The 13980-nt window shown below is 40.5% G+C and overlaps 2 protein-coding genes across 2 annotated transcripts; one reads left to right on the top strand and one right to left on the bottom strand.

The window, feature by feature from the left end:
- The first annotated feature begins 350 nt into the window (after window positions 1–350).
- LOC103453217 (pentatricopeptide repeat-containing protein At3g22690) lies at window positions 351–3399 on the top strand. The gene has a single exon (XM_029095834.2). It carries the CDS (start codon window positions 540–542, stop codon window positions 3072–3074), a length of 2535 nt encoding a protein of 844 aa, XP_028951667.2. The 5' UTR covers window positions 351–539; the 3' UTR covers window positions 3075–3399.
- On the bottom strand, window positions 3360–5718 carry LOC114822010 (protein RDM1). The gene is made up of 3 exons (XM_029095835.2): window positions 5581–5718; window positions 4516–4701; window positions 3360–3864 (listed from the first exon to the last, which is right to left on the bottom strand). The coding sequence occupies exons 2-3, from the start codon at window positions 4673–4675 to the stop codon at window positions 3485–3487; spliced, it is 540 nt and encodes a 179-aa protein (XP_028951668.1). The 5' UTR covers window positions 4676–4701; window positions 5581–5718; the 3' UTR covers window positions 3360–3484.
- Between the last annotated feature and the right edge of the window lie 8262 nt (window positions 5719–13980).

Here is a 13980-nt window from a genome sequence, read left to right as displayed (position 1 = left end):
TGCATAAAGACTCTGGAAAAAAATTGCAGTTTATCGTTTAATTTTTTAATGTTATTTTCGGAAAGAAATGAATGTTATGCAACTTAAATACTATTGACGAAAAAAAAAAAACAAACCTTTTGCAAATTGTAACTTAAAATCCTACATACGTTCTCAAATACAATAGGTGAATACATGCAAGTTTCAATCTTGAAAGTTGATTTCCACACACTTTTATTTAATTATAAAGAAAGCAAAATACATAATTATACACCATAATTAAACAATGGTGTGTACCAGAAAAAAAAAGAAAAAAGAAAACGTCATTATCAGTTTCTAATATTTTCTCTAATTTTGAAGAAATTGTCATCTCAAAAAATAAAAAATAAAAAAATCCGCTCAATTGGAAAACACGGGGAAAATTTTTCTACAAAACAGTATGATGAAATCCAATACGATTCAAGCGTCCAATCCCAACGCAAAAGGAAGCAATTGAAACATTTCAGTTAAGTTAGTTGGCACAGTTGGTGCAAATCCCAAACAGGGTAAATCCCACAACAATGGCTACGACGCTCCGACTGAGCCCTCTGGTCTCCGCCGCCCCAAGCCTCGCAGCTCCCACCACCCAAAACGAACCCAAAACCACAGCCATGGAAACTTCCCCAACTGGGTCACTCAGAAACTGCAAAACCATGAACGAAGTAAAGCAGCTCCACTGTCACATCACCAAAACCGGCCATGGCAGCAAACCATCCACTGTCACCAGGCTAATTTCTACATGCGCCGAAATGGGCACCTCCGAAAGCTTGGAGTATGCCCGAAAAGCCTTCGACTTGTTCCTTGGGGACCAAGAAACAAAGGGTATGTTGTTCATGTGCAATTCTCTGATAAGGGGTTATGCAAGTGCAGGGTTCAGTGATGAGGCTATCTTGCTTTATGTTCAGATGGCGGTGAGGGGGATTTTGCCTGATAAGTTCACGTTTCCGTTCGCGCTGAGCGCTTGCTCGAAGGTTGTGGCTTTCTGTGAGGGGGTTCAGCTCCATGGAGCGCTTGTGAAGATGGGTTTGGAGGGAGATGCGTTTATTGACAATTCTTTGATCCATTTTTATGCCGAGTGTGGGGAGTTGGATTATGGACGCAAGGTGTTTGATGGAATGTCTGAGAGAAATATTGTGTCGTGGACTAGCTTGATTTGTGGTTATGCTAGGAGGAACTCCCCAAGGGAGGCTGTTTCTTTGTTTTTTGAGATGGTTGCAGAGGGTTTTGAATCTAATTCAGTTACCATGGTGTGTGTCATTTCTGCTTGTGCAAAGTTGAAGGATCTTAAATTGAGTGAGAGGGTGTGTGCTTACCTTGGAGAGTCGGGAGTGAAAGTTAATACGCTTATGGTGAATGCACTTGTTGATATGTATATGAAATGTGGAGAAACGGATGCTGCAAAGCGGATTTTTGACGAATGTGTGGATAAGAATTTGGTTCTTTACAATACAATTTTGTCAAATTATGTGCGTCAGGGGCTGGCTAGGGAGGCACTTTCTGTCTTGGATGAAATGATGCGACAGGGTCCAAGAGCCGACAGGGTTACATTGTTATCTGCAATCTCAGCATGTGCACAACTAGGCGATTCTTTATCTGGAAAGTGCTGCCATGGTTATGTTATAAGGAATGGACTAGAAGGTTGGGATGCTATCTGTAATGCCATGATTGATATGTACATGAAGTGTGGAAAACAAGAGATGGCCTGCAGAATTTTTGATAATATGTTGAATAGGACTGTAGTTTCATGGAACTCTGTGATTGCTGGTTTTGTAAGAAGTGGTGCAGTGAAGTCAGCGTGGCAAATGTTCAATGAGATGCCGACGAGTGATCTTGTCTCTTGGAACACCATGATTGGTGCCTTGGTCCAAGAAAGTATGTTTGAGGAAGCAATTGAGCTTTTTCGGGTGATGCAGGCTGAGGGAATAAAAGGAGATAGGGTGACCATGGTGGAAGTGGCATCTTCCTGTGGATATCTAGGAGCTCTTGATCTTGCAAAGTGGACCCATGCTTATATTGAGAAGAATAAAATCGACTGTGATATGCGGCTTGGCACAGCCTTAGTTGACATGTTCGCTAGATGTGGCGATCCTCAGAGTGCAATGAAGGTGTTCGATAAAATGAGGAGAAGAGATGTTTCTACATGGACCGCAGCCATTGGGGCAATGGCCATGGAGGGAAATGGGGAACGGGCTCTAGAGCTTTTCGATGAGATGATTAGGCAAGGAGTGAAACCAGATGAAGTTGTCTTTGTGGCATTACTAACGGCATGCAGCCATGTTGGATTTGTGGAACAAGGATGGAACATTTTCAGGTCAATGAAGTCTGTTCACGGCATTTCCCCACACATTGTTCATTATGGCTGCATGGTTGATCTGCTAGGCCGAGCGGGGCTCTTGGAAGAAGCTGTTGATCTGGTAAAGAGTATGCCAATGGACCCCAATGATGTCATTTGGGGGACCCTCTTGGCTGCTTGCCGAACTCATAAAAATGTTAAAATCGCATCATATGCAGCCGAACAGATGTCCACGCTATCTACTCAAAGGACTGGGATTCACGTGCTTCTATCAAACATATATGCATCTGCTGGGAAATGGGATGACGTTGCAAAAGTGAGGCTGCATTTGAAGGAGAAAGGCGTCCACAAGGTACCCGGATCAAGTTCCATAGAGGTTAATGGAATGATCCATGAGTTTACTTCCGGCGGTGATACAAACACAGAGAAGAGCCAGACTGCATCGATGCTACAAGAAATAAATTTCAGACTGAGAGAAGCTGGTCATGTTCCGGATTTGGACAATGTCCTGCTTGATGTTGATGACAAGGAAAAGGAGTATTTGCTCAGTCGTCACAGTGAGAAACTGGCCATTGCTTTCGGGCTGATCGGAACAGGACAACGAGTGCCGATTCGTGTGGTTAAGAATCTCAGAATGTGCTCTGATTGTCACTTCTTTGCCAAGTTTGTGTCAAAAATATACAACCGGGAAATTACCGTTCGAGATAACAACAGGTTCCATTTCTTCCGTCAGGGGCTTTGCTCTTGTGGTGATTACTGGTGATAGAAATATAATTGAAGAAAGACATCGTCTACTCATCTATGGATTAAGCATATTCCACTTTGGACTGGGATTGAGGCACAGATCTTGGAAACCCAGGCTCGGTTTCGGCCTCATCCGTCGATAAGCCAGCGTGAGGAGCAGCCGGCTACTTCGACTTCGCCAATGATTTAGCGACAATGAGCAACCTTTCGTGGTGGTTTGTCCCTCTCAGAATGAAGGCCTACTGAATTCAAATGCGATCAACATTTTTTGTTTTCAGGATCTTAATAACCGACGTTCTAAAGCTTGAGCGTTAACAAAGTTTTTATTTCATCAGGATACAAAAGAGAGCAAGTCTACAAAATTTAACGACCATTTTGCATGACAAAATAACCAAGCATCATAAAACAGTCCTAAATGCCTTTAGGCTATCACGATTTGCTTCGTAGCTGGGGAAACATGGCGTCAATGGAGGCATGGTGCATCGGATCTTTGAGCCAGAGATTTGCTACATGATGATGAGATGAGGTCTGCCGGTGGACTTCTTCAACGAGCCAGATGGTGGCTTCAGCTTTACAAGGATGAATGATGGTATCCAAGGGCCTGTACTCCTCCTCACTGCCGATCCTCAGCTGATCCCACTGTTTTAGGAGAAGATTGGTGAGGTAATGCAACGGTTGTCCATACAATTGCTTAATGGACTTGCCTAAACCCGTCCATGAGGTAAATGGAATAACAGAGCCACGGTTTGATGGGATCGGGATCTGCTTCATGTAGTCCTGATACATCTCTGCCCTTCGTGCCAAAGCACCTACAATTAAAAACACGTTTAGAGGATAGAAAGCTATCCAACGATTCAAGAGCATTGGATTCATCAAGGGTGTTAACGTACACTTCATTGGGTGTGAAACGTACATTTCAAACGACAAGAATAACAATAGTGAGTCCACATTTTATTCAGGTTAGTTAACAAGTTAATCGCATTGTCATACTGGCATTTAATATAGCCAACTATGTAGCCAGCCACTACACCGCAATAACAGGAAAAACAGAACTTTCTGGCCGATTATCTTAGCCAATGAGCGTTTTCAGTAATAAAATGGAAAAATGTTAATCCATTTACCGGAACAAACAGCATTGCATGGCTTGGAACAGAAATTTTTACAGATGAATAACATCTTGATGGAATTAGTCACCGTAATCTAAACATGATACGGGTGCATAATGTTCCAGCTATACAAGGTTGATAATAAGCATCTACGATGATAACTTCCTCAAACTTGAATGTAAGGTATTTTAAAAGCATGTTTAAAGCACTAGCAATTTCAACTGGACTTCGTACTTCTTTATAGTTAGAAAAAACCTAGCAATAAATCTTAAATGATAGTAACACTACGATTTCAGCATAAATCGGTTCACCAGTTTCAGCAAAACAAGGCTTCAATAGCTTGACTGCACGTACCTTCTGGTGTTATTTCTTTGTCAGGCTGATCAAATGTGATATTAGTGTCTGACTGCTTGCTATCGCACTCATTAACGGATTCCATCTCCATGTCCGGGGAAGAAGAGTCATCTGATGAAATAACATCCACCTGCTCATCCCAGGGAGCTGCCCTCTTCATAGTATGTGGACTGTAAACCTGCAAACCTGTACACAACATCACTCATTTAGCATTCTCAGGGAGTACAAGATTAAAGAGGTAGCTGAAATAAAAAACACGAAAAAGTTAAGCTCCCAAAAGAACCATATGTTACTCAATTTCTGCAGCATACACACCACCCACCACCATAAAGCATCATTTCGATAAGTTTGCTACACGGAAGGTTTCAGAGAAAATTACAGATTCTGGTGGCATTTGAAACATAATCATCCTATCATCGGGTTTTTCGCTAATCTTCAAATACAAATTGTCGAAAACAATGGCGTTCCGAGGAAACTAGATGCATGACAATACCTGCTGCTAATTTCAAAACCATGGCTGCCCACATGGGAACAACAACTGTCACAAAAATTCTCTATTCCTAATTCCCAAAGGCAAAAATTAAAACCTAAACAGATAAATTAGGTTATGAATTATGGATAAAAGGCATGCAATAAACAGGCACAGTCTAAGCTAATCTAATCTGGACTACCAAAATCATGAATTATCAATTTTTAATCTTTTCAATTTTTACCGGGAACCCATTTCCTTCTGCCAAATGGGTCTTTCAAAGTTTCGCTCGATTCTATAAACTGTGTCAGAATTAACAATTCTACAAAGCATTTTGCAGTGAATTTCCATGAACCATTTTTGCCTAATTAGTTTTCAATTGCATGGTATTTCAAAAAAAAAAAAAATACAAAATTCCTAAAATCATTCTTGATTCTTCAAAATTTCCCAAAAGTGGCAGAACTCAATCACCCAATTTGTCAAATTAGAAGACCCAATAAAGAAGAGGTAAGAGAGTTTACTGAATTGCAGAGAGAGAGAGAGAGAGAGAGAGAGAGAGAGAGAGAGAGAGCAGCGGAGGACTGGAACCGACTGACCTGTAAACAGCAAAGGAGAAACGAATTTTCGTGGTGACGTCAACTTTTCTCAGTCAGTTGTACCAATTCGGTCGAATTTGTAATAGAATAAGTACGCACAGGAGACTGAGGAGAGTTCCACTTTGGGCTCCATCATTGACCCGTCCGTATGTGTACTCACATATGGGTCGCCCCGACCCAACCCTTTTACGTGTGGGATCCATTGTAAACTAATGGTAACAATAACTCAGTCACTTTTGACTGCTTTGTATGAAAAACTAACGATTATAAAGGCTGACAATCATTCTTACGTGCCTAGTATGAAGAACCAACGACTTTGCATGAAGAACTAACGATTATAAAGGCTGACAATCACTTTTACGTGCTTAGTATGAAGAACCAACAACAATTAAAGCTGACGATCAATTTGCATAATTAGCGTGCATGAGGGACGTTAACATTTGACCCTCCCTTTAATGTATAATTCAAAATTATTGTTGTTTTGTTTCTTAGCATGAAAAACTAACGATTATAAAGGCTGACAATCACTTTTGTGTGCTTAGCATGAAGAACTAACGATTATAAAAGTTGACAATCACTTTTACGTGCTTAGTATGAAAAACCAACGATTATAAAGGTTGACGATCAATTTTGCATAATTAGCATGCATGAGAGATTTGTTCATAATTCAAAATTATTGTTGTTTTGTTTCTAACTTTAACTTTTCTTTCATTTTTCAAGGAAAACATCACTCACATCACGTGTTTTAGTATATACAATCACAATCAACTGGTAAGATTTGTTCATGAAAGGGAGTGGCTTTAGCATGTGGGTTTAATGGTAACAATGACTGACAATCAACTTTGCGTACTTAATGTGTATGAGAGTCAAATGTTAGCATTTTATCCTTCCATTATATTGGTAAAAGATTTTGTTCTTTTGTTCCTAGTTTTAACCTTTTTCCTTTTTAAAAAAGGTATTTCACATCACGAGTCTTAGCTAGTATATACATTAGCAACCAAATAGTAAGATTCATTCTTGAAAAAGATGAAGATCGTATAACTGGCGAACACTATAATATTAATATCATCTTCAATTATATTCTAGGAAGCTCTTTATTAATTCTTCCTCAAACATTATTTATTTACTAGCCTCTCCATACGCACTAACATATGAGAGACATTTTTTTAATCACGGGCACATATCATGTCATGCCCCGACCCACGAACAAGGATCATTCATAAGTTAGGGTGTGAGTCACATCTTAGTATAAATAAATTCTACAACCAAGATTGGTGGAAAATAAAATAAAATACCATACACCATATAACAAAATCTTACTTAAAATTTATCAAATATGCAGCAGAATAACAATAGTGCACAAATTAATTCACAACAAGAACTACCAACAACAACAACAACAACAAAGCCTTTCCCCACTAAGTGGGGTCGGCTATATGAATCCTAGAACGCCATTGCGCTCGGTTTTGTGTCATGTCCTCCGTTAGATCCACGTACTCTAAGTCTTTTCTTAGGGTCTCTTCCAAAGTTTTCCTAGGTCTTCCTCTACCCCTTTGGCCCTGAACCTCTATCCCGTAGTCACATCTTCGAACCGGAGCGTCAGTAGGCCTTCTTTGCACATGTCCAAACCCATTTTGTGTACGTGTTGATGCTTCACCGCCCAACATTCTGTGCCATACAGCATCGCCGGCCTTATTGCTGTCCTATAAAATTTTCCCTTGAGCTTTAGTGGCCTACGACGGTCACACAACACGCCGGATGCACGCTTCCACTTCATCCATCCAGCATGTATTCTATGGTTGAGATCTCCATCTAATTCTCCGTTCTTTTGCAAGATAGATCCTAGGTAGCGAAAACGGTCGCTCTTTGGTATTTCCTGATCTCCGATCCTCACCCCTAACTCATTTTGGCCTCTATTTGCACTGAACTTGCACTTCATATATTCTGTCTTTGATCGGCTTAGGCGAAGACCTTTAGATTCCAACACTTCTCTCTAAAGGTTAAGCTTCGCATTTACCCCTCCTGAGTTTCATCTATCAACACTATATCGTTTGCGAAAAGCATACACCAAGGAATATCATCTTGAATGTGTCCTGTTAACTCATCCATTACCAACGCAAAAAGGAAAGGACTTAAGGATTGTTGATGCACAAAATCAGTGAGGACTTTGGTACAACAGAAAGTATTAAGTTTGTGATCTTCGCTAGATTGCTCTGGTCATTAGTGTGGATAAGTATGTAAATGGATAGAGACAGGAAAGCAAACACAAGATGTACGTGGTTCACCCAGATTGGCTACGTCCACGGAGTAGAGGAGTTCTCATTAATTGTGAAGGGTTTACACAAGTACATAGGTTCAAGCTCTCCTTTAGTGAGTACAAGTGAATGATTTAGTACAAATGACATAGGTTCAAGCTCTCGTCTTCACTTGCCTTATCTGTCTCATAGGTAGATGTGGCATCTTCTCTGGAAGTACTCTTCCTCCATCCAGGGGTGGTATCTTTAACTGGTGGAGATGCACAAGGTAATGTATCAATTTCACTTGAAGCTTACTTGTAGTTTCAGGCTTGGTCAAGCGCGATACAAACCATGTAGTAGGAGTCCCCCAAGTCGCCGAGCTAGGGGATCTGCTGAAAAAGGCGACAGACAAGGTAAGCAATCAGATCTCCAAGCAATCAGTCCCAGATCAGAAGTTTGATTTCGAGTTCCGGCTGATTGTTCTCATTCTCCCTATCTTGCAGGCAGCATGAAGGATAAAGAGAAGAAAAAGAGAATAGATGATATGAGATACTTTTGCTTTTGAAGAAGTAACTTTCCACAGGCTTATTCTTGAACTGGGCTGGAGGATTTTCTGGTTTCCTCTAAAGTATAAGGCCGACTGAAGAATTTAAAGGTCAAAACAAGTCCATCAAATCTAGAGTACGTTCGACCCTGCTGATATGGGATACTTTTGTTGTTGACAAAGTAGTGGATGTATCGGCACGTGTTCTGTTACGCTTGTCTCCACATGCTTCCTTGTATCCTTCTCACTTTCCCTATCTGTTCCTCAGGCAGATGTGGTATCTTCTCTGGAAGCATAAGATGTTGAAGATGAGTACTCGAGAGCAATGCCAGGTAAGTAATCAGGTAAGGAGTTCCAGGCAGTCAGTTCCTGATTAGAAGCTTGATTCCAAGTGCTGATTGATTGCTCTCTTTCTCCTTGTCTTGCAGCTAAGAACAAGGCCAAAGGAAAAGACAGGGAAAAAGCATAATATAGGATACTCTTGCTTTTAACCCTGATGATATGAGATATTCTTGCTCTACTGTAGCTTGTTTGCAGAGGGATTATCGGGGGGAAAGAAAGATGAGTATTTCGAGAGGTTTCGGTGGGAGTGCCCTCTCAGATATGAGGAAGGGTTGAGCATTTTTGCAGGTTTGCCTGTCTGTTGAGGATGGAGGTCGACATATATAGGAGTTTCCCTAACAACAAGTAGTAATGCTATTCCTTTACCCTGCTTGGTTATAGCACGGTAGTGGGAGCTGCCAGCTTCACGTGTGTCAGAGCACTTTGAAAAAATGATCTGTGGTATCTGAAAAACTGATGTTGCGTGTGAAGATTACAGACAAGCTTTATCCAAGGAGATCTGGCTCTCGAAGTTGAGAAAGCGGTGCCTCTTCGATTTTCGAACAAGCAATCCTGTCGGGGATCTGGCTCTCGAGAATCGGAGAATGGTGCCTCTTCGATTTTTTAGAGAGCAATCCTGCTAGGAGTCTGGCTCTCGAGATTCGGAGAGCGGTGTCTCTTCGATTTTTGAGAAAGTAATCATGTTGGGAGTCTGGCTCTCGAGATTCGGAGGACGGTGCCTTTTCGATTTTGGAGCAAGCAATCTTGTTGGGAGTGTTTTCTTGAATGTGAGTAAAGGTTGGGCATGTTTGCTAGTCTACCTTGCCACGGAGCATAGAGGTTGACATATAGGGACTTTTCAATTATCCAGCAGTGGTACTGTTCCTTTACCCTTGTGGGTAATAATATGGTAGCTAGACCTTCAAAATTTATGTGTCTAAACTTTGTTAGTGCTGTTTCTTTGTTATTCTTTTACCCTTCTTGGTCATAGCGATGTAGTGGGAGCTGCAAGCTTCACGTGTCTAAACTTTGTCAAAGATCTTTGGCAAAGTTATATGTGGTACCCATGAGCTGATGGTGCGTGTGGAAAGTGGATGATTGAACAGTAAGATTCACGTGCTCTCTACTTCACCAGAAATCTTCAACAGAATGCCCATAATTTCAGCAAAGCTGAGTGTGCATGTGACAGGTGCTGACAAGGCTGAGAAAAGCAGGTGCCTCTTCGATTTCTGAGATCGGCCTTCGTAGTCTCTGAGCAGCCTAACTTTTGAGAAAGCAAGCGCCTCTTCGATTTCTGAGATCGGCCTTCGTGGTCTTTGAGCAGCCCAGCTTTTGAGAAAGCAAACGCCTCTTCGATTTCTGAGATCGGCCTTCGTGGTCTCTGAGCAGCCCAACTTTTGAGAAAGCAAACACCTCTTCGATTTCTGGGCAGGCGCCTCTTCGATTTCTGAAGCTCCGTCGAGTGCAGATTTTTATAGAGGCTGGCATTAAGTTCCAAAGCACACTTGAATCTTCACCAGTAAAAGCTCCTTTCTTACACTTCTAAGATCTTGATTTGTCTGACCTTTTCTCTCTTCAACACCTTTGAAAATGTCTGGCCCCTCCGACCGTCGTTTTGACTTGAACCTTGTTGAAGAGGCAGCCACGCCATCTCCAGACAACATATGGCGCCCATCCTTCTTATCCCCTACTGGTACTCTTACCGTTGGGGATTCCGTGATGAAGAATGATATGACTGCTGCGGTGGTAGCCATAAACCTTTTCACTCCCAAAGATAACAGACTACTTTCCAAACGGTCTGATGAGTTGGTTGTTAAGGATTCTCTGGCTCTAAGTGTTCAGTGTGCAGGTTCTGTGTCTAATATGGCCCAACGCTTATTTGCTCGAACCCGCCAAGTTGAATCATTGGCGGCTGAAGTGATGAGTCTCAAACAGGAGATTAGAGGGCTCAAGCATGAGAATAAATAGTTGCACCGGCTCGCACATGACTATGCTACAAACATGAAGAGGAAGCTTGACCAGATGAAGGAATCTGATGGTCAGGTTTTACTTGATCATCAGCGGTTTGTGGGTTTGTTCCAAAGGCATTTATTGCCTTCGTCTTCTAGGGCTGTATCGCGTAATGAAGCTCCAAATGATCAACCTCCGATGTCTCATCCTTCTAGGGTTCTGTCCAGTACTGAGGCTCCAAATGATCCCCATTCGGTACCTTCTCTTTCTGGGGCTCTACCGACTGCTGAGACTTCTCCTAAGCAACCTTTGTGAAGGCTCCCTCTTGTTTGTTTATTTTGACTCATGTATATGTACATATTTGTAACTTATCGGAGATATCAATAAATAAGCTTTGCTTCATTTCAACGTATTGTGTTAAATACACCAAAGCCTTCTTCATTGAGTAGGGTCGGCTATATGAATCTTAGAACGTCATTGTGCTCGGTCATGTGTCATGTCCTCCGTTAGATCCAAATACTCTAAGTCTTTTCTGAGAGTCTTTTCCAAAGTTTTCCTAGGTCTTCCTCTACCCCTTCGGCCTTGAACCTCTGTCCCGTAGTCGTATCTTCTAACCGAAGCGTCAGAAGGCCTTCTTTGCACATGTCTAAACCACCGTAACCGATTTTCTCTCAATTTTCCTACAATTTCGGTTACTCCTACTTTACCTCGGATATCCTCATTCCTAATCTTATCCTTTCTCGTGTGCCCACACATCCAACGAAGCATCCTCATCTCCTAATTGTTATATGTTATTCTGGCGCGCTGTGTGGCCCGAGCACAGTGATAAGTGAGCAAGGGTCGCTGTATCTCCATCGGCACCCGGATGCAGTGTTAAATGAGCAAGGGGGCCATAGAAACTTCTTTTCGAACGACTCCACTCAAAGTTGTTTGGGAGCATATCATATAACAAAATCTTACATAAAATTTATCAAATACGCAACAGAATAACAATAGTGCACAAATTAATTCACAACAAGAACTACCAATTAAATAATAATTAAATTGTAACAATTCTTTCAAATGCATGAAATATATGCAAATGAGATGGATGAATGTACTCACTCCCTTCTAATTCTTCTAACACATACCTAAGGCATCCAAGCCTGCACGTCCCATACCATGCTTATACCACTTGGCTCTGAATACCTTAGAATATGAGTTAACTCCCGCTCATCCCTTAAGCCCAATTTTCAGAATTAAATTCTCAATTTCCACTTTATTTATATAGGCACTTTTCCCGACGTCCAATTGTATATTCAAGCCCTTCCTCCTTTTCTCGACGCCTGACATATACAAGATTTCATTATTTATATTCAAGGCAAGCTTCAGCCCTTGAATATCCTCACAACTCAAACACAACTTAACTCTTTTTCTTACTTTACAAGAATGCTTATGTATATGCCATGTTACTGTGAAATATATTGCAGAAATATACCAACCATTTATATGATCAAATATAACAAATCAAATGTATAATCACCATCAGACTTAAGAAAATTAAATTAGGACAAAGGAATAAGAATATATGGCCTGTGAACCGAAGAGAGGCGCGATGTCGCTGCCCTAAAGTCGTAGACACCTCCTTACGTGCAGGTTATGGCAGTGCCTACAACTCCAAGATACAACCCAAAGTCTTACAGGATGTCTGATCCGTTATACACGCTAACGACAGACGAGATTGCCAAGTAGTGATCAATTGCCTAAGAATTGTAAAGTAGGAATGTAAAGTGAGATGTGAAAACTGAGGGAGACAAAAAAGTTTTAATGTATTATGTTTTATGTCTGAGATTATTTAAAGAACTTCTCATACCCTTTTAGAAAATGATTATGACTCTTCAAATAAAAGACAACTCTTAAATATTAAAAATAAATAAAATAAAATAATAATAAGTTTTGAATCTTTAAAATAAAATATAATTAAAATAATTAAAATAACCAACAATCCCCTACAAGATTCAAAACTCTATGAGGAATGAAATAGACGCAATTGAAGAAACGAAAGTTTGGGCAATTTGTATACTATGCAATGGATGTAGATGTCTTTTGGACTTGAACCTACACTTAGTGTTCATAGTTTTCATATGAAGGAATCATAATGAACTAAGTCTTGAACTAGATTCCTCTAATTCAGATTACAACATTTGACACACATAGTATTGATAAAAAACTTGGCGCGAGTTAGCACTATTTATGGCCATGCGCTTAATCTTGATTCTCATGAGTGTTTTTAGAGAACAACCCAATTCTCATAGTCGCGGCTTCACGACTACTCTCACTTAGGTGAGTCCTCCAAGAGTTCATGTGACCTGTACTCTACGGGAGATTGCCTGCCTTGGAACTCATTCAAGACAATGTCCTTCCTTAACATCACATATCATCAGCACAAATGCCATAGGGATGAGCAGGGGATTTATATTTCAAATCTTCTATTTTAGAGTGCTGGAATATAAGTCACGCAATATGGATTGTTTCTACCCATTGAACATTCTTCATGGGATCTCCAATCACAAAGGTTAGGTTTCTTCCTTAGGTGACTTCCTTATGGGTTTAAGCTCACCCCCCTCGACAAATCTAGGACTCCATTCCTAGATAGACATTTGGCCAATTGATCAACAATATTCTTTTCCGACTTCACATAGTCAAAAACACAACTTCTTTATTTAACAAGCTTCTCACAGATTTATGTCTATTTAATTTCTTATTTGTACGTGTCTGCCTCACTAAATCTATCACAGCCTTATTATCACAATGTATGGAGATGGCAGGTATAGGCTTGCTCACCAAAGGGATATCAAGCAAAAAATTCTTAATCCATTTAGCCTCTATACATGTAATATCAAGAGCTATGAGTTCAGATTCCATTGTACTTCTAGAAATTATTGTTTGTTTCTTAGATCCTCAAGATATAGCTGCTCCTCCTAATAAAAATACATAACCTGAAGTAGATATCACTTTCAGAGCTATCAGTGATCCAATTTGCATCACTGTACCCTTCTACTACATAAGGAAATCCGTTATAGTGTATAGAATAATTCATAGTTCTTCTTAGATACTTAAACACTCGCCTTAAGGCATTCCAGTGTTCTTTACTTGGATTATGAGTGTATCTACTTAGCCTTCCAACTGCATAAGCTATATCAGGTCTAGTTTTATTTGCTATATACATCAAAGACCCAATCATTCGAGAATACTAGAGTTGACACACAGGTTCACCATTATTTTTAAGTAAGCACACACTTGGTTCATATGGTGTCGAGACAGGATTGCAATTGGAAAAATTGAACTTCTTAAGCATTTTCTCAATTG

Source organism: Malus domestica, chromosome 16 (genome assembly GCF_042453785.1).
Source record: "Malus domestica chromosome 16, GDT2T_hap1".
Taxonomy (NCBI): Eukaryota; Viridiplantae; Streptophyta; class Magnoliopsida; order Rosales; family Rosaceae; genus Malus; species Malus domestica.
This window is presented reverse-complemented; position numbering and strand designations above follow the sequence as displayed.

Bases quoted from the DNA above. Each gene is read 5' to 3' on its own strand.
- LOC103453217 (XM_029095834.2), top strand. From the start codon at position 540: ATGGCTACGACGCTCCGACTGAGCCCTCTGGTCTCCGCCGCCCCAAGC.
- LOC114822010 (XM_029095835.2), bottom strand. From the start codon at position 4,675: ATGAAGAGGGCAGCTCCCTGGGATGAGCAGGTGGATGTTATTTCATCA. The intron at 3,865-4,515 runs GTACGTGCAGTC...TTTTAATTGTAG, and splicing joins CAAAGAAATAACACCAGAAG to GTGCTTTGGCACGAAGGGCA.